Here is an 18,223-nt window from a genome sequence, read left to right as displayed (position 1 = left end):
CCCTTAATTTCAAGGTAGTAAAATATCTTAGAGTAGTAGCTTAGTAAATGATATTGATAACGTGAAAGTGTTATGTTAAAGCAAATCAATGTTCACAAAAGGTGGTTTTTAACTCTGACTCATTCTTCAAAGGGCTATGAGTTATCTCACTATTTACTTACAGTTCTATGGATTGTGTTTTCTCATTTTCATATTTCTCCTTTTCCCAAAGAGAGTGTTTCATCTTTTCCAAACTGTTTGTCAACTGCACAACTTCTTCCTTCAAATTTGCTTCTTTATTATTTAACTCTTTCATTTTTCGGTCTGAATTAGCACATTTCTCTTGCAGAGCTACTGTATTAGCTTCTAGATTTAAAATAATAGATTCTTTTTCTTTAAGCATTTCTTCTAACTTTATCACGCTGTCTTCTTTTGTTCTAAAAGCCTCTAAGAGGCATTCAAGCTCTCTTATTTTTACTTTGTAACTGTTAACTTCCTCCTTATATTGTGCAATTACTCTGTGGTCTTCTGCAGCCTGTTTTTCAAAATCCTGAGTTTTCTTTTGGATTTGCTCTTGTAACTGATCCATAAGATCTTTTTCCTTTATGGACTGACTATATTGTTCTGTAATCTCACTTAATTTTACTTTTAGTTGATTATTACAGTTTTCAGTGTCCTCAAGCCCCTTCGTTAAGTTTTCAACTTCTTGAACTAGTTCTTTGATCTGCTGACTTTTCTGTGAGGAAGCCTTAATAATATTTTTGCATTCTTCCCAAATGCTTTCAACGCTGTAGTGAAAGGAGCTCTCCCATCTTGGATCTGCTGCAGAAGCAGTTTGGGACTGCATATACATAGGACTAATTTGAGATGTCTCTGATTCATCTTTTTTATAATCTAAGGAATCCTTTAGATCAACTAAATCAATATCCATAGCATGAGACTCTAAGTGAGACTTACATAACTTATCTACTTTGGACTGTATTGTTTTTATTTGTGACACTTTATCAATTATATTTTGTTTGGCATCTTCTACTTCCTTATTTAGTTGAATAATCTTTTCTTCTTTCTCCTTATTTATAGTCTTCTGTTTATCCAATTCAGAAACAATTTGCTGATAGTCAGTTTGATACTGCTGAAGCTCTTCACTCAAGCCAGTTGCCCTTTCTTCAGACTGGGAGAGCTTAAGTTGCAAGTTTGCTACCTGCTCACTGAACTCTTCTTTTTCACTTTTTTCTCTTCTGCATTGTTCTTCAAGTGCAGCTAACTGACTCTCCAAGGTTTCAGCTCTTTCCTTCAGTGCTAGCATTTCCACATGTTTGTCAGAACTATTTTGGTTCATGCGTTCCGTTCTTTTTTGCTCTATAGGGAGATCTTCCCCACTCTCCTTCACAGCTCCTAAAAATGAATACAAATCAGGTTGGTTAAAATCAGTAAGTTATTAGCAATACCAAGTAGTAATTATGTGAAAAATGGTCACAATATGAAAATTAATATGAAATTAATATGAGAATTATGAAAATTAATACGAAAATTATACCCTCACATCAGATGGCATTTTGAAATCTCAAAGTAATTAAAGCCCTCTGAATAGCTTAACATGCAATAGGTGCCTCGGACTTCTAAGTAGTTTGCAGCAAAAGGCCCTCAACCTGAAAGAGCTCGTTGGCTTAGCTCTGTTCAAACCTTCCACTCTAACACTAGTAGAAAACCTAGCTAGTTTTTAAAAACATACTAATACTCATGAGCTAGATAACTTAGAGCTCTATCAAGTTTCTACATACACTGGTTCAACAATACTTTCAAATACAGTTAATCACCCAAACTATATTTAGAAGAAAAAATGTATTATATTTTTTTTGAAAAGTTTCATTCATACTCGAAGTCCCCTTACTTTAAAAAGGGAGCTAAAATCCAGCACAAGTTTATCACTCAGTGTTTCTGTCCTTCCTCTCTTTTTTCAGTTGGCCTCTAAGCCAAATGTAAGAATCACCACTTCTGCCCACACCTACAGCATTGCACATACAGTTCTCCCAGAAAGAGATATAAATTTCCAAACTCAAATTCCATAAATATTTTGTTAGCTTGAGACTGATTTTTCTGTAAGTAATGAACAATTAACTAAAATCACATGCATTTTGTCTCTATCAAAAGAGACTCCAGCTGCATTTCATGAGTGCTTAAGAATCCAACCGCCTGTTCAGTGACACGCATGCTATGGTTTAGTACAAAAAAGCCTGACCATCTCTAAGGTTGATGTTATGACAACTATGTATTCCAGGGAGATACTGTTGTTTCCTGTGAGCACTGCAACTACCACAGGGTGGAATTGGGCAGCCACATCACATAGCTTCCATGCAGTGCATGGAAGCAGCCTCTGAACTGATCCAACAACAAAAATGTAAGACAGCCCGCAACTGATTTAACAAAAATCAGTTTATGCTGAAGCACAGGTGTTTGCCATCTCACTCCAGGTTTACTTTTGATTGTTCATAGAGTGATCAAATTCTACAGAGCATTTTCTTCCTGCTGCTCTCTTCTAACTAGACCTATCAAATGCTCCTGCTAGATCAGACACAATGACAGCAGTACTTTAGCTTGTAAAACCATGCTTCTAAGTTCTACAAGACTAAAAGTTTTGGGTTAGGAGATAGTTTTCCTCTGAAAGCCCAGTTGCGCAGGCAGGCCCAAGAAAACGTATCAAACAAAGTACTACATATTCCTCATACTAGACAGGAGTTTTACATACTTCACTGAAGGGGAAAGGAGCTGAGGTACTATAAGGTACTTTGTTATCTCAGGCATCAAGAGAAAAATTGAAGAGCTTATAGCCCAACACCTATAGCGAGAAGAATATAGCCATTCACAAGAGGAATTAGAAGCAATTGAGATGCTTTGTGCTGAAAAGCACCATCATGCAGTAAAACAAGATAAATATTACAGCAAGAAGATAGTGTGACATTCAGTCCAGAATCTTCTTATGCAGGAAGTACTAAAAGCACTGTCCCAAAAGATGGAAGGGAAGACCTAAAGGCCAAAGAAATGTACAAGAACTTCAAGCCAAGATAACCTACCATCTCTTAAAACAAGTTTTACTCATGCCACTAGTATGGCAAAATCCTATGAAACATCCAACACAATGTGTTTGTGCTCTTTGTTCTATTGTGCCAAGTATATTTAACAAGAATGGTTAAAAGTATATGTTAAAAAATTTCACCATTATGGAACATCTAACAGCTCAGTTTTGAAGTCAGACACTTACACAACACCTATAAATAAGAGAAATACCTAACATGACTGAATAGCCTGTATTTCGTAACAGAAAAATCTCAATGCTGAAACTGTCAGTTCTCAGTTTTATTTTTTTGTTGTTGTTGTTTTGAGAGAGTGTTTTAGTCATTATAACGAACCTACTACTATCTAGTATATCAAGGAGTCTACACCAGCTTCGTCAACTGCCCCCACCCCCTCCTGTAACCTGGATATACGTGGAACCTTCAAGTGGTCACATTAGGATCCAATATTCACACCAAACAAAGATGGTAGAGAAATTAGAGAAATCAGAGATGTGTTTTGTGTACCAAACCATCTTCTGACAAAGACAGAAGTTCTTCCTTCAGTAAGGCTTCAGATACCTTACAATTGTTCAATTAAGTTGTAAAAACAGCAGAAGAGCTCTACTGGGTCACACATGCCATTTGTCCACCCAGACTAGTATTTTACCTCCCTTGGCTACTGTTGGCAAGCCTAGTCACTTCCTCCAGACCTTTCCTTGCACAAAACAGTTGGCCATGTTGTTCCAATACTGAAAAACACACCTCTGCTTAACCCTTTATGAACCTGTTGGCTGTTATTTTGTCTCATCGCTCCTAGAACCTGTTGAGAATTACTTGCTTCTCCTACCTCCTGGTGCAGCATCCTCATCCAAACAAGGCCTAGATTTTCTTCCTCAAACTTATTTTGCAAGAGGAAGGCAAGAAAAGGCAAGAAAGAAAGGGTCAAAAGGAAGTGTCAAAGGGAAGTTTCTGATTCCCTTTTTGCATATGGCTTCTATAATTCTAGGAAAACTGAAGCCCAACTGTGTCCAGAAGTTAAATGCAAAATGGTATCTGTAAGCTCTGCCTGCACAAATCCGGCCCATATAGCTCCATCTTGTTGATTAAGAGACTTCAATGAGGCTGATAGAAATAAGAAGTGGTACCCTGGCAAACTTGCAAACAAAGTAAAGAAAGCAAGAGTCCAAACATAAGAGCTATGCAAAAACAGGCTAGCTATGGACTTAAAATAGTTACTTCTATTCAGATGGAAATCTTTTCTTCTTTGCCAACACTATCATCTTGACCAGTGCTGGTGTGTTCACAGCACACACACAGAATTAAACTTTGTCTCACAGCACATATTGTATGACTGAGCAATTAATAAGTCATTGACAGCTTTGATGCTTGTTCTGAAAAGTTTTGAAGCACGTGAGCAGGTGATGTTACTCTCCCAGAAGAATAGCAAAAGTGGAAGTAAGGTTAATACGAAAATCCTGAAGATTAGAATTACTACTGAGTCTGGGAGTTTATCAGCAGATGAGGAAAAAGCAACAGAGAGGAAGCAGGCTAAAAAACTAACTTTTATTTTAAGCATTTAAGAGTGAACAGTGTAAGACCTTCTGCAAACAAGCATTTACATAAGTTACTTCCATTTACATTTTAGCACAGATTTTCTCCTCATACCACAAAGTTTACGCTTCGCAACTTTTGGCTTCTGTTCTGGAATAGGAATCAAGTTTTTTTGAAAGACACCTTGTCCTGTGATGGTAGAAATTGTACCTTTCTTTGCAGGTGGCTCTTCTTCCGCAGTAGGCTCATTTTCTAAACTACGCTTTCTTCCCACTTCCAATACAGTTTCCTCACATTTCTTTAACTGGCTGCTTTCAGTTACTTTGTTAGAGCTCTCTTCTGCCATTTTTCTTTTAATGCTAGATACAGTCTTGTCCTGCATTAAAATAAAATCAGTTACATTGAAGTTTTTACAAAATGAGCACTTAAGTCTTAGCACATTTTGTAAATATATTTGCATACAAAAGGTATCTGGGTAAGATGTTCCTCTGACAACCCCCATAGAAACCAGTTACATATCCTAAAACAAGAGCAAGTATGCCTTCAGATACCAAGAGCACAATGCTTTCAATATAGAAGGCAGAGCAAGAGCTCAGGAAACTGCAAAATGTAAGATTCACATACAATCAATGAGTTTACCACCTGAAGAAGAATTTCTGATGTACAGAGTTTATATAATTGCCAATTTGTTCAAAGGACAAATGATCAGCTCTTATGACACTGAAGTGATGAACTTGTATTTTGGTACAGTTTGGAGTTTTAATCAACTTCAACGCCACAGATCATTTTTATCATGACAGACAATGCAATTTGAAAGCCTGGTCAGTTCTGTCGTTCACACTTTAGACCAGGTATTTAACAGAGTTAAGATGAGTTAGTTTCTTTACTTACAAGATGACACAAACAGTAAGCCATGCTGGCACTGCCGAGGACTTATTACTCATCTTCAGTACTTCAAGAAAAAAATCTTCCTAATAGCGTTAAGGTTTGTGGCCATGTTTTAAGTGTCATGCCACACAGCCTTATAGAAACACTGGATAGAGTTGGAACCTTGCTCTTGGAAGAAATAGTAATAATAGGTAGCAGTCATCGCGACTCTCACTCAGCTTTAATACTATAGGTAGCAGTCATCACTACTGTCACTCAGCTTTAATACTATAGAAGAGCTAAATTGCAGTGAGGAAGAGATAGGCACTCAAAGACTAAGCAAGGTCAAAGCCTTAATTTTTCAGGGGGAAGAGAAACTGATTGAATGCTGACAAAGTAAACTCCATTTAAAGTTTTCTCAGAACTACTTAAGGCTACTGAACATCAGGTTCAAAAAAGCAACTGCATGTTTTCTTTTTTATTTTTAAATCTACACACACGGCCCAGGTACTCTTTAGGTATTCAGTAGCTAGCAGTACATTAGCCAGTAGCAAGTTTATTAATCACAACAAAAGCATAGATACCCTGGTTATCCACTTGTACATACTGTTGCTCTTCCTTTGAAAGTGGGTGTGTGGGGTAATGGTTGTTGGGCCACACTGATATTTGTTCCTAATTCACACAGTTGGTCTTTGTATTATTAACCTCGAACTTCAATTAAATTTGAACTCTTCCTGTGGGAGACCTCCTCTCAGTCCTCCATTTCATTCGGGTAAAAGTACAGACAGTGACACAATCTGTCTGTTCCCACTGCCTAAACCCTCCCATTGTGAGCTGTTTCTTTAGAGGGCCTACTCAGTCTCATCAACAGTCCTCCAGTAACTTCAGTTCCACGCTTCTGAAGTCTCATCTTTCGTATTTCAACCCCAACACACACACTTTCCACTTGGTATTGCTTGAAATGGAAACAAGTGCGTTGAGACTGAACCTAAAATTTCTAACTACTTACAGAAAATTACAGTTTTCCAAAACAGATAAATCCATGGCAAGCATAGATCTAGATTTTTTTAATAAAGAAAATTGAGATATGTAAAACTTACATAGTCTTTTACAGTTTCTTCTAAATGGGATATTAAATCTTGTAGCCTCGTAATAACATCATCCTTTTGCCCCACGATGTCCATTAGCTCTTGAATCCTTGTATTCTGGGTATTCATTTTCTTGGAAATATGAAACAGTAGTTCAGTCATCAGTTTCTAATGTAGTATTAAGGAGTTGAATTACATAATGCATTTTAAAGCAAGTTCAGATAAACTAAGCGCAAGCGAAAGAGCTAGAAACATACTGAAAAAGACATTTTAAGCTACCAGAATAAGAACAAATAGCACAAGATTTTCTTGATAGAGTTACCTCAGTTGCTTTTTTAAGTTGCTCAGCAGACTCATCCAATTTAATCGTCTGCATTTCAAGGTCTGTAACATACAGAGAAGCTTGCATCATATAAGCAGCCATTATATTGTTTACTCACTAGTCCATTTTTCTAGATACTCTTGTACCTAAGTAGCTTTTGAATAAATTGATTTGTTTTCACGTTAACTTCTCATAGAACACATTTCAAAAGTTGTCTAGATTTCTTGGAGAAGGATAATGGAGTCTTGCAACCCATATTAAGCATAAGTCATATCAAGAGAATGTTGAAATCATTGTTGTGAGTATCATTTATGGATGTTCCACAAAGTACCTGAAAACACTGCCTCAACAAGATGTAAAGTGTAGGGATTACAATATAATCATCAGTAACATTGACATTTTACCTCACACTTCAGAAAGCTTAAAACTGTTCGTTGCAGACTTGTCTCAAAAATAAAATAAAATGGAACAACCAAGATTTGTGTCTTGTTCAACCTGAATACGCACAGCACAGGTTACCACTTCTGGTATGCAACGTGGTTCCCAAAACTAGAGCTTCCCTCCTCCCCGCCCCCAGTTCCTGCTCAAATGAGTTAATTATTTCCATTTCACCTTGGTTAACTATATCTTTCTTCTGCCTTCCATATCAATTATACCTAACTCACCCCTGTTTTTCTGAGTCAGCTCTTCTTCAGCTTTGGTTAGTTCAGTGGTTTTCTTTGTCAATTCTTCTTCGGTCTTTGTTAGTTCAGTGGTAATTTTTCCCAGTTGCTCTTCAAGCCAATCTATAGCTTCCTGTGGGTCCTCTAGGGACACAACGTAGTTATGTGCTGCTTCTGCATGCTTTTTAATATCAATGACATCCTTCTGCAGAGAATCAATAATGTGCTCAAGAATAATGCAGGTGCCTGGCATTATGCTATATTCTCCATCCTGAAAGATATTTCACATCCATTAAAAATTGGCAAATAATTACACAATTGCCATTATTTCTAGAAAATGAATGTAGAACACCATTATGAATTAAACTATATAAAAACAATTTTAGTTCCAGCTTCAAAACGCAACTTGTGAGTTCATATGCAACTTGATTGCCAGTCCTTGTCTTCCTCCACATACAAGCCTATTATCAAGTAACAGCTACTCTATTTCTATAGCATCTAATGACCCACCATTACATTCCCTTTCATACATCTACAGATAACTTGCATCCAAGTTTAAAATACAAGCTAAGACTTCTGAACATGTACTTAAGACTCAGCAACTATTCTTGTACCTATATTTCATTTAACGTCTTGCTGAGGATACAGCTTTACAACATGCAGTTCCTTGAAACAATCCTCCTGTCTAATCCCAATAAGGGATACCACCCCATAACAAGTAACGAGTAAAACCGAAAATGTTTCAGGGGAAAAGTGAAAAAAAAATACCCGAGGTCCTGCCTGCTCACTGCAAGACAGATCCTTCAATTTATCTTCTTCATCAGGGTTTTTAACATAACCATTTACAAGTTCCTTGAAGATTTCCAGACGCCTTTCAGAATTTTCTTCGACCCGTTCACGTTCATTACAAAGACGCTCTCTATAGTAGAAAAGAAAGTCAGCTAAAAGCTAGCCAATCTGAGCTGTTACTAGTATAGCTTCCTGTAAACAAAGATGTTTCTCCTTTATTTTGTCACAACAGAATAATACACAGAATACTACTCTTACACTAAAAGAGAAGTGTATTTCCCCCACTCCCCAAGATTTGTTGGGGGGTGGAATTGGGAGATGGCAGCAGACAGGGCAAGGAGGGATTACAACAGATGCAAGTGTATCCTAGAAGCATTTTTTCTAGGTTTCTTAAGCCAGAACACTTGTTTTGAGTATCACCAAGGACTCCAGAGATACAGATTCCCACCTCCCCCCAACCTTTCACACAGTGTATTTTTCCTGAACTCATAGTCCAAACAGAAACAGATATATTAACAGGTAAGAGTAACAGAGCAAGCCTAGCAGAAGAGTACAGTCTATTATGGCCAAGGGTCAGATTTTAAGAAATAAGTGTATTCGCTTTCTTTTTTTTTAAGCAATAGTTCTAAGTCAAATTAAAAGCTAACTTACATGAAATCTATTTCCCGCTGAGCGAAGTATTCGACAAATTCTTGTACCACTTCTTCACGAATTTTTAGCTCCAGCACTAGCTTATTCTTCCTTTCAGTAATAAGTTTTTTCTTCAGGTCTTCTATAAGATTCAGCAGTGCCTAGAATTACAATTAGCATTAAGTTTTTCATAAAGTAATGACTTCCCCAGAAGCGAGATTTTTTTTCCCCCATTCCTCAAACACTAAAATACCACTTCACACTGTTTGAAAAAAGATCTTCTAGTTTTTATTAACTTATTCATAAATAAGAGCATTCACAATTAGATGAAATATAAAATTCTGTGCTAGTACCAAACAGATACGTTTGCACAGAAAAGGCATTTGTCAGGAACTTTAAGTCCTGCCAAATTAAGCTTTTTTAGCTCTTGTATTCCAAATACCCATTTTTGGTTGAGATCAGTGAAACCTCCACAAAACAGACTCTAGTCTATTCCCTCCTCTCTTTTATCTGGAAGTGACTTTCCAAAGAAGCACTGTCCCAAAACAGACTAGAGTCTCCTTCTTAAAAAAAGAGGTTTTCTGTTCACAAAATGTAAGGGAAAGGTCGTCTCTGTTGCTAGAACACAAGTAATCCTTGACACATACTGACCAGAGGTTACACAAAGCCAATAAAAGCAAACCTGCATGTCTCATTGCTCAATGTGTATTTAGACATATTTCATGCAGCTTTCCTACACTAGATGACAAGTATGAGTAATCCTGCTTTTAGTTCTTAACACTGGATTTATGGAAAAATAAGGTGATCAGAAGGAATAGGAGAGAGATGGGGGAAACCAGAATACATTGTTTCAAGACTCAGTGCTACACTAATTCTTAAAATAGTCCTGGTACATACTGTATATTCTTCTTTTCCAATAAGGACTTGAGTTTCGTCATGTTTCTGCTCTTCTTCTTCTGCCATACTATGATGTTCCTCCATCTCATCATTATCACCTTCAATCACATCTTCTAAGCTCCGGTCCCATAGAACAGTAGCTCTTTTCCTCGGGATAGACGTTTTAGCAACACTAAGCAGCGATGATTCTCTTGCCAATTTCTGGCCAAATGACTGATCATGAGGAAGAATAGATGTGTCCATAACTAAAACCTACCCAGGAAATAAAGAACAAAACAATCAGTATTTCTTAAACCTTTACTAGCACTTCCAGGAGACACCTGCTGCAGTTTCCTATAGCTTTCTACAGGCACAGTACTCCCTTGGTCTACGCTCTGTTCAGAGTCACCACTTAAACCAGTTTTAACCAGTTTTCAGCTGAAGTACAAAGGATTCACTTCAGAGTCCAACCTTTCTTTTGAACCCAGGAACACCAAGTTTCACTAGCTGGAAGACATACAAGAGTTGCCACTCATGCAGCAGATTTCTACATTTTCTATTTTGAGTTTCCAGTTGCATTAAATGCAACTGAATGTCATCCTACAAATTCTGTCTTGCACAACTGTATCATCCTTACAGTCTGCTGCTTCTAGTCTCACATTTAACCTCCTTAGATAAGTCCACATCCCAAAGGCCTCATCCACCTATTGTCCTTGCAACACAAACTCTCAGAAGCTTTGTCTTCCATTAAGGCTCCAGCACTGATCTGACACTTTAGTCTTCCATCTTTATCAAGGTTATATCATTGCATTTACTCTTACCCATTCTGCTTAACCTCCACTTTCCTACTGACACCCTTCAGACTCTTTGCTGTTCAACTTTTGTCAATACTTGAACAATATTCAGAATTAGGATAACAGTAGCATACGGGGCAGCTAGACATGCTCTCCTGGATGGGACCATGTTTTGAGCAGAGAAAGAAAGTTTACCCAATTTTAGGAAATTTCTTCTAAATATAACAAGCCTCTTCCTGTTAGGCTGGACATTTTGTAGGAATTAGATTCTTCGTAGAGGATGCTCCTGCCCCCACACTCCAAAGTAAAAGAATGTTCTAGTAGAGCTTTTTAAACACTTCACAAGGAAATAAAGCCTGACTAAAAGTAATTAGAAAATTTGACTACAACATGGAGAAATGAAATGCAGTAATTAAATTCATGTTCTTAGAAGTGAGAGAGCCTCTAGAGCTTCTTCTTTAAATGCAAATCATAAGCATTGATCAACAAGATAAACTACAATACACTTACTTTTTGTGCAATGGCTGAGAACTTCAGCACATTGAGCGTTTCATCATATGCTGAAGCACATTGGCTTATGTTTACTATCATGTATACTTTCCCTCTTCCACTGAGAAATCCTTGAAGAAAATGAGTTAACTTACTCTCCCGAAATGGTATGTGCTGCTGCAGCCTTTAAAGACAAAAAAAATCATGGCCAGAAGTTAAATAACTTCCAGTCAATGTAAGAGCTATCCAGCTGGAAGACTACAAGCTATTGTTAACTACAGTAGTCTTTATATCAATTAAAATTGGTTTTTTGCTAGATACACCTGCTCATGGAGATTGCATGGCTGTTTCAGCTGCTACTTAGCCATTATCTTCTCAGTTAGAATACAGTAAAACCACCAATGGGAGCACTTGAACAGGTTCAACATTTAACCTATGGTAGGTCACATAGCCTCACATGACAGCTACTGAATTACGTGAATAGTGCTACAGAACTTATCGAGGCAGTTACTGTCAGAACATGTGGCCCACAGGCAGGAACAATAACCAATCATTTTAAGAAAATAACTGCAAAAAAGTCATAAATATTTTAAGAGATCATGCTTCAGAACATTTGTTCTATATTGTTAGAATTCCAAGTTATTAGGACCAGAAAGACATTCTGAATACATTCAAGCCCTTTAAGAATCTGCTAGTTTTAATGCATCTTTCCCATCTAGAAAGGACAGAAAGATAAGAGACTGTAAGTCACTAGCAAAGCTTTTTTTAAAATCTTATTTTAAGCATAATAGACTTGGAATAGGCTGTCAGGCACAGTGTTATGGCACAAGTGGTAAAGCTCATAAGGGCATATCACGAGCAAAGTGAGTACATTAAACTTCTGGAACAGAAACAGATCTTCAGATGAGAAGCTGTGGAAAAGAGTTCCTGGGAAGTTACAACCAGATGTGACTATATATTGTACAGTTGTTTAAAATACAAACAGTTCAGTCTACTCTCATTTAGATCCCAATCTAGCCTGTAAATAGCAGGTAGGCTTTTTTGTCTGCATATGGTTACCATTCTTTCTGATCTGGCTAACATTATATCAAAATTTGGAGAAAAATGCTTTTTCTTAGGATAAGCACAGCATTATCATTGTGAGGAAAATTGGGACAGTACAATTATGTAACAAATGAGATTAGTTAACGAAGGGGAAATAAAAGGTTGAAAGTTTAACTCATTTACAGTGACAGTAGTGAAAGGCGGTTTTAAACTCATTCCAGAATTTGTTTGACAAGCCAAACTCAGAAAAAGAGTTAAATTGCTAAAACCTATGATAGCACATTTACCAATTTAGAATTTAATGATTTAATTAAAAGCAAAGCAAGCAAATTTATAGAGCACTTTAGTAGATCAAAAAGACTTTATTCATCTGGAAAGTCTATCCATCTTTTCCAGAAGAAACTTAGTGTCAGCTAGTATATTTTAAACGCTTGCTTAGCGGTTGTACGTAATACATGAAAAGTATAACCTGTTTGCAACCTGTAGGACTTACTTTGACTGTTGACAGTTCTTGAGTGCATTAATACACTTGCCTAGAATCAGGAGAGAGGTATTTATATTTCCACTCTCTTTCAATCTATCACCTTCATTACGTGTCTTGGTGCATCTTTCTGAACCAGCAAGATCACACAGTGACAATCTAAAGGCAAAAATAGGAAAATTCAGCTTTCTTGCCTTGGAACATGCACTATTTACCATTTCAATCAACTTTTCTTAGAGGAAGAATTTCTTTGTCTTCATCTACATGAACCCTTCCACCTTTTCAGCATTGCTTCCCCAATGAAGTTTCACGCTACTTCCTGCCAAACTCCTCCCCAACAAGCTTCCTATATTTCCCCTTCATCCCCTTCCGTGTGAGGACTTGTATAACTTCAGAAGTAGAGTGAAGCAGACTACGGGAATGTTGTGCTGAGCAGAGGATGCAAGATATAGAATATTGCAACCTGACAGCTTGGGGTAGAGGGCTTAGTACTATATATATAGATAAGAAATAGGGAAACCACAATTTTATGCATGAGGCCAGGGAGCACTAGATGTACAGCATAGTACCAATATACCAACATGGAAGATAACTAATAACTTCATCCCAAAGGAAAAGGGGAACTCTGCTCTGAACTTACTCATTGACTTGTGTCACCCGTGGCGTTTCCAAGTCCTCAATTTTCAGTACCTTAACTGTGAATATGCTATGACTGAAAGGAGAAGTTGAAAGTAGAGAGAAATGAAGCGAGACTAAAACTTAGAAAAAACACTTGGCCATCTACAACACTTGTTCAAAACACCGTTAAATCTATCCATATATCTAAGAATTTACTCTATCAGATACATTAAACTTTTTAAACAGCTGGAACTCACACTATTTACCATTTCAAACAATCACTTCTCTTAGAGGAAGAATTTCTTGGTCTTCATCTACATGAAACCTTCTATTCTTTTCAGGGTTTCTTTCAGTGTACAAGTTTTTGTTGTACGTATTTCCCCCCCCCCCCCCCCCCCCTTATCTAGATGGACTAAAGCTAAGTTTTTCTGCCTTAAAGAGAATATTCGACAAAATGTTGTTAGCTTTTGTACACGTTCATCTTCTTGAAGGAAGAATCCTTTTGATTTAAAGCATTCGGTCGCATACTATTAGAGGACATCAAACTGAAACCTATATATCTAGAACTTGTTAAAACCTCTTCCCCTCCAAAAGCCACAGGCCATATTTTAGCTTCTCCCTCCCACCCACACCATCCTATATTCAATGTTATTCAAAATTCATCTCACCTTCTGCTGGAGGAAGTATTTAGTTTTGTACTTGCAATACTCTGGTGTTTCAGCCCCAGCTTCAGAAGTCTAGAAGCTTCTCTGGAATCAGAAATCTGAACCCATTGCAGATCTTTAGGAAGAAAGAAAATCATTTTGTAAACATCATTAGACAAACAGAAAGAAGAGAGCAGGGGATAGCGTATGCACACCAAGGATAATACGTTTTCAAGACATACAAATGTTTTATTTTTTTTATTAATTTTACTAAAACTCTTCAGACAAATTGTAGAATGATAACAGAAGATTAAATTCCTCCTCCAATGGAAAAGAAAGGGCAAGGTATATCACATCTCATCCTATCAACGCACTAAAGCATGGTCTATCCAAATTAAGCACGCAGCCTTAGCATGAGCACTGAAAAGCCAAGACATAGGCTCTAATATTAGAGAGCTCCTATGTCTACATTAAGGCAGAATTCTACCTGAAATGCTTTGTTTCAGCCTGCAGACTGGGAGTATGGGAGAGAACACCCAGAACAGGTTATCTGGATACCTTTTAGGGCCATCAACTTAACTGAAAAAGCATCAGTGAAGCATTTTGGCTACAACGTAATGACTATTTCACCTTGGTATGTGCTAGAGTTAATACCTACAGTCACCCTAACAGAACTTATATAATATCAACAGCAGAAAGGCCACCAAAATTGTATTGGCAAATATACTGTGTGACCAAGAAAAAAGAAAAGAGTCCTTAAGTGGTTTCCTCAAGAAAAAACAATAAAGTCATTAAGTGGTTCTCTCAATAACAGCCTTACACTAAGCTTTATAAACAAGATTAAGCCAAAGCATAGCTCAAAGTAGACTATTTCTTACTTCACACATTCTTTGGTGTTTGAAGAAATGAATGAGTTAGGTTTACTGTCCAATTCAGCTTTCTCAATCTATGGCCTCGCCTACGTAAGAAAAACAACATGCCAAATACCAACAAACAAGCTTTTAATAATCTAGAATTGGCATCTCAATTGTCAGAAAAGACTAGAACAATTCAAACAAGTATCAAACCCTATTTTTTCCAGGACCTGATGTAATCATTGAATTGTTATATATGAGTTCTGATACCACCCCCCAAAACCAATAATCAAACTTGTAATATTATTAGTTTGAAGTACTGTAAAATGTAAAGCTGTAGCCAGAACGAATTTTCTTATATAGTCACTAAAATCTGATTCTCCACAGAAGATACTAAAAAACCCAACTGTTGAGCCAGTTATAACCACAGGTAAGAACTTCTAGAACTTTTTTTTTAATGGAAAAGAATAAGATTTGTTTAATGGTTCTCTTGTTTCTACGTTTCTAAGAAATATGAAGGCAGTAGAATGCACACAGGCTTATATGCAGGAAAAGACTATTGAAGATAAGAGCCATATAGAGACTTGCCTTTCATATTCAACTAGACATTTCTAGTGCTTCACTGAATTTATTTAGGAATTTTCTAATCTAGAAAAACATTACTATAGGAAGAACAACTTTTCCATGCCAAGTTCTGCAGTTTACAATGGATTCTAATCACCTTTTACGTAAGGACATCCCTTGATATCTTGAGCAAGGCGGAGTGTTTTTCTTTTCTTGTCATTTGATATAGGAACCAGTAAGTCATAAAAACATTCATTGTATATCTCAAAAAATGAAACCCAAACAGAGAACTTCAAGTAATTTTCCATTGTTGTGCTAGACTGTTCTGATCCTTTAAAGAGTTCTTCCAAGTCTGTCAAGTACAAAATATTACAAAGTCAACATAGAGCTAGTAAAGTGAGTTGCATTTAAAAATGAGTAAGTGACCTATTATAGCAGCCTTCTCAAAAAAAAGCAAGCTTTCCATTGAAATTCCATCCCCCTTAAATATCTGGAAGTCATATTCTTACCCTACACATTTGCAAAGATACCTAAAACTAGAACTTGTATTTCCACTTCTAAAATCTAATCAAAGAGCTTAGTTAGAATTACTCAAATCTCTTCAGCATCTTCAGAAGATACAGAATTAAACTGACTAGTATACTTCATTCTGACTTAAGGCAAACTTATTATTTAGGTATTTTTTAAATGCTAAAATTGTTTGTTTTCTTTTTCCTAATTAAATAAATACTCCAGAAGTCTGTCAGAATTCCGTTACAGACCCATAGCACAAGCAGCGCTACTTTTCCTTGCTATAGTTTTACCTTATATAATACCAGTTTAGGATAGATGCACAGATAGTCTTCTAACCATTTAATCCTTGTGTTTTCTGTCTAGATAGCTTGCTCATTATTCAATTCAGTCATAATAATAATAAAAGGACCATTTGGCATTTAACATAGGCCAGAAGTCAGTTATTGACCTTAAAAAGCATCGCCAGTTTTTTTAATGGTAGTTCTTTAGTATCAAACATACCCTTAGAATCAGCTGGTGCTTTGCTGTTAGCATTATTTTGTTGGTCCACCTACAAAAGAAAACAGAGACTTTAGGATATAGCATTGAAGTGCAGCTTCAGTACAGCAGTTACTTTTGTAACAGCTCTACTGTCCTACTGGATAGCAATACAGCATAGTTGTAATATGCCAACACAAAAACCCTGGCTATACGTTATACCTGGTTCAATGCACTCGTATACTCCTACTGAAAGGGTTGTGGGTGTTTTTTTTTTTGTAAAATCATAGAATATCCTGAGTTGGAAGAGACCCATAAGAATTAAGTCCAGCTCCTGGCTCCAGACAGGACCACATCAAAAAAAGTTAGACCACATCCAAGAGCATTGCCCAAACACTTCTCAAACTTTGACAAGCTCAGTGCCATGACCACTTCCCTGGGGAACCTGTTCCAATGCCCGACCACCATAAGGTCAGTTACCTTAATACTCATTCCTGACACTTCCCTTACATCAGGCCTTAAAGCATATAGTTTTCAGGTTTCTGATCCCGAATAAAAAAATAGACTCCGGAAAAATAGAGGGGTGGGGAGCCCACATAGGAACAGGATAATTTAACAGCATGATTGGCAATAGCCTAGTTGTAATCTGCATGTTAATCTTAAACTGCTGAATCTAGAGTCCTGAAGAGTTTTTTATTATTGTTATGTTGCTAATTTAGGACTTCCATATCTTATGGTGTGCTAGGTCAACCCTCCTCAGAAGTAAGAGGCAGAGCACTTATTCACTTCAGAATTTAAGCAGCTTATTGCTTCCTAATGCATGCTGTAGAAGTGTTGCACAACTGAGGTAAAGTCTAACCTTCGGAAAGATAAGCCAAACTCCTTCAAAAATTCAAAATAAAACATGACCCTACAGCTAGCACTAATGATGTCTGTACACACACACACTCAGTTCCCAATCTTAGTTTATTTTAAGTACAAAACCGCAAGTAAGTTCTCATCTACCAAAGAGAAGATGAGAACACTCAGCTACCAGAAACAGTACGCTTCAAAAGAAACATGGATTACAAGCCGGATCATGTGTGCATGTGTTTACTTAAGGGTATATTTCCTACAAAGCTGGGATTTCATGAAGTGATTCCTGAGGCAGCTGTTTATGTAACCAAAACTTCTAAGTTTAAGCCTTACAGATACAAAACACCCACCCAGATATGGTTCTGTTTAAGGAGATGCAAGCTTTGCTACCAAATCTGTAATCTTAATATTTTCTTTGTGAGCACAGTTCTAGAAACTAGAGGAGGCACACACGATGTGAACAGATTCATTCACTGTTACTGCAGCTATCTGCACACACCTGTTTACATCATTTTATTCCTACATCCTCACTCAACCTAGATCAGTTTTACACAGCTTTTTTCCCCATACACACACAGAAGACAGTTTGTTTTTTTCCTGAAGTACTTAAAGACTTTTGGAGCTACACTGAATACATGCCTGTGCCTTTAAAGTAGGTTGTACTGCCATCTGCCTTCCACACCACAGAAATTCACACTTAACTCACGGATAAAATCAAGGTAACAAACCCCACAAGTTAGAATACCCCAGTAACACCGAGCACACCACTAAGGAAATGCTTCATTCTTTTCCAGTGGAAAAAGAAAATAGCACAAGAATCCCTCTCTAGTTTTAATTTGTAGCATCTGCTTTTTTTTTTGTAATACTCCATCCATTCTGAACTAAAAAACACCAAGAAAGAAGTATGCTAATGCAAGACACAGCCTCCACAACTGTAATTGGACTAAGCAGGTTGAATTCCAGACAACTCATGCAACTGAAGTGTATTTTTGGACTGTTCAGCAGTTAATGACAGCTATCTGCTAAGACTACCAGAAACCTATTTTGTTTCTAATCTTTAGAGCTCCACTGGC

General features: G+C 37.0%; 1 protein-coding gene across 4 annotated transcripts in view; it reads right to left on the bottom strand.

The window, feature by feature from the left end:
- KIF20B (kinesin family member 20B) overlaps positions 1–18,223 on the bottom strand; it is a 39,118-nt gene that overhangs the window by 15,370 nt on the left and 5,525 nt on the right. For 3 of the 4 annotated variants that reach the window (XM_083844162.1, XM_083844165.1, XM_083844164.1), the window contains exons 7-20: positions 16,320–16,368; positions 15,463–15,657; positions 13,912–14,023; positions 13,266–13,337; positions 12,638–12,784; positions 11,122–11,284; positions 9,839–10,090; positions 8,963–9,102; positions 8,291–8,441; positions 7,526–7,793; positions 6,861–6,922; positions 6,551–6,670; positions 4,767–4,959; positions 162–1,374 (exon numbers count right to left, since the gene is read on the bottom strand). In XM_083844162.1, the coding sequence (XP_083700288.1) occupies positions 162–1,374; positions 4,767–4,959; positions 6,551–6,670; positions 6,861–6,922; positions 7,526–7,793; positions 8,291–8,441; positions 8,963–9,102; positions 9,839–10,090; positions 11,122–11,284; positions 12,638–12,784; positions 13,266–13,337; positions 13,912–14,023; positions 15,463–15,657; positions 16,320–16,368 (3,137 nt within the window). The remainder of the gene's footprint in view (positions 1–161; positions 1,375–4,766; positions 4,960–6,550; positions 6,671–6,860; positions 6,923–7,525; positions 7,794–8,290; positions 8,442–8,962; positions 9,103–9,838; positions 10,091–11,121; positions 11,285–12,637; positions 12,785–13,265; positions 13,338–13,911; positions 14,024–15,462; positions 15,658–16,319; positions 16,369–18,223) is intronic. The other variant, XM_083844163.1, reaches the window with a different exon arrangement.

This window comes from Anser anser, assembly GCF_964211835.1.
Source record: "Anser anser genome assembly, chromosome: 7".
NCBI classification, from domain to species: domain Eukaryota; kingdom Metazoa; phylum Chordata; class Aves; order Anseriformes; family Anatidae; genus Anser; species Anser anser.
The sequence above is the reverse complement of the archived record's forward strand: the minus strand, read 5'-3'. Positions and strand labels throughout refer to the sequence as shown.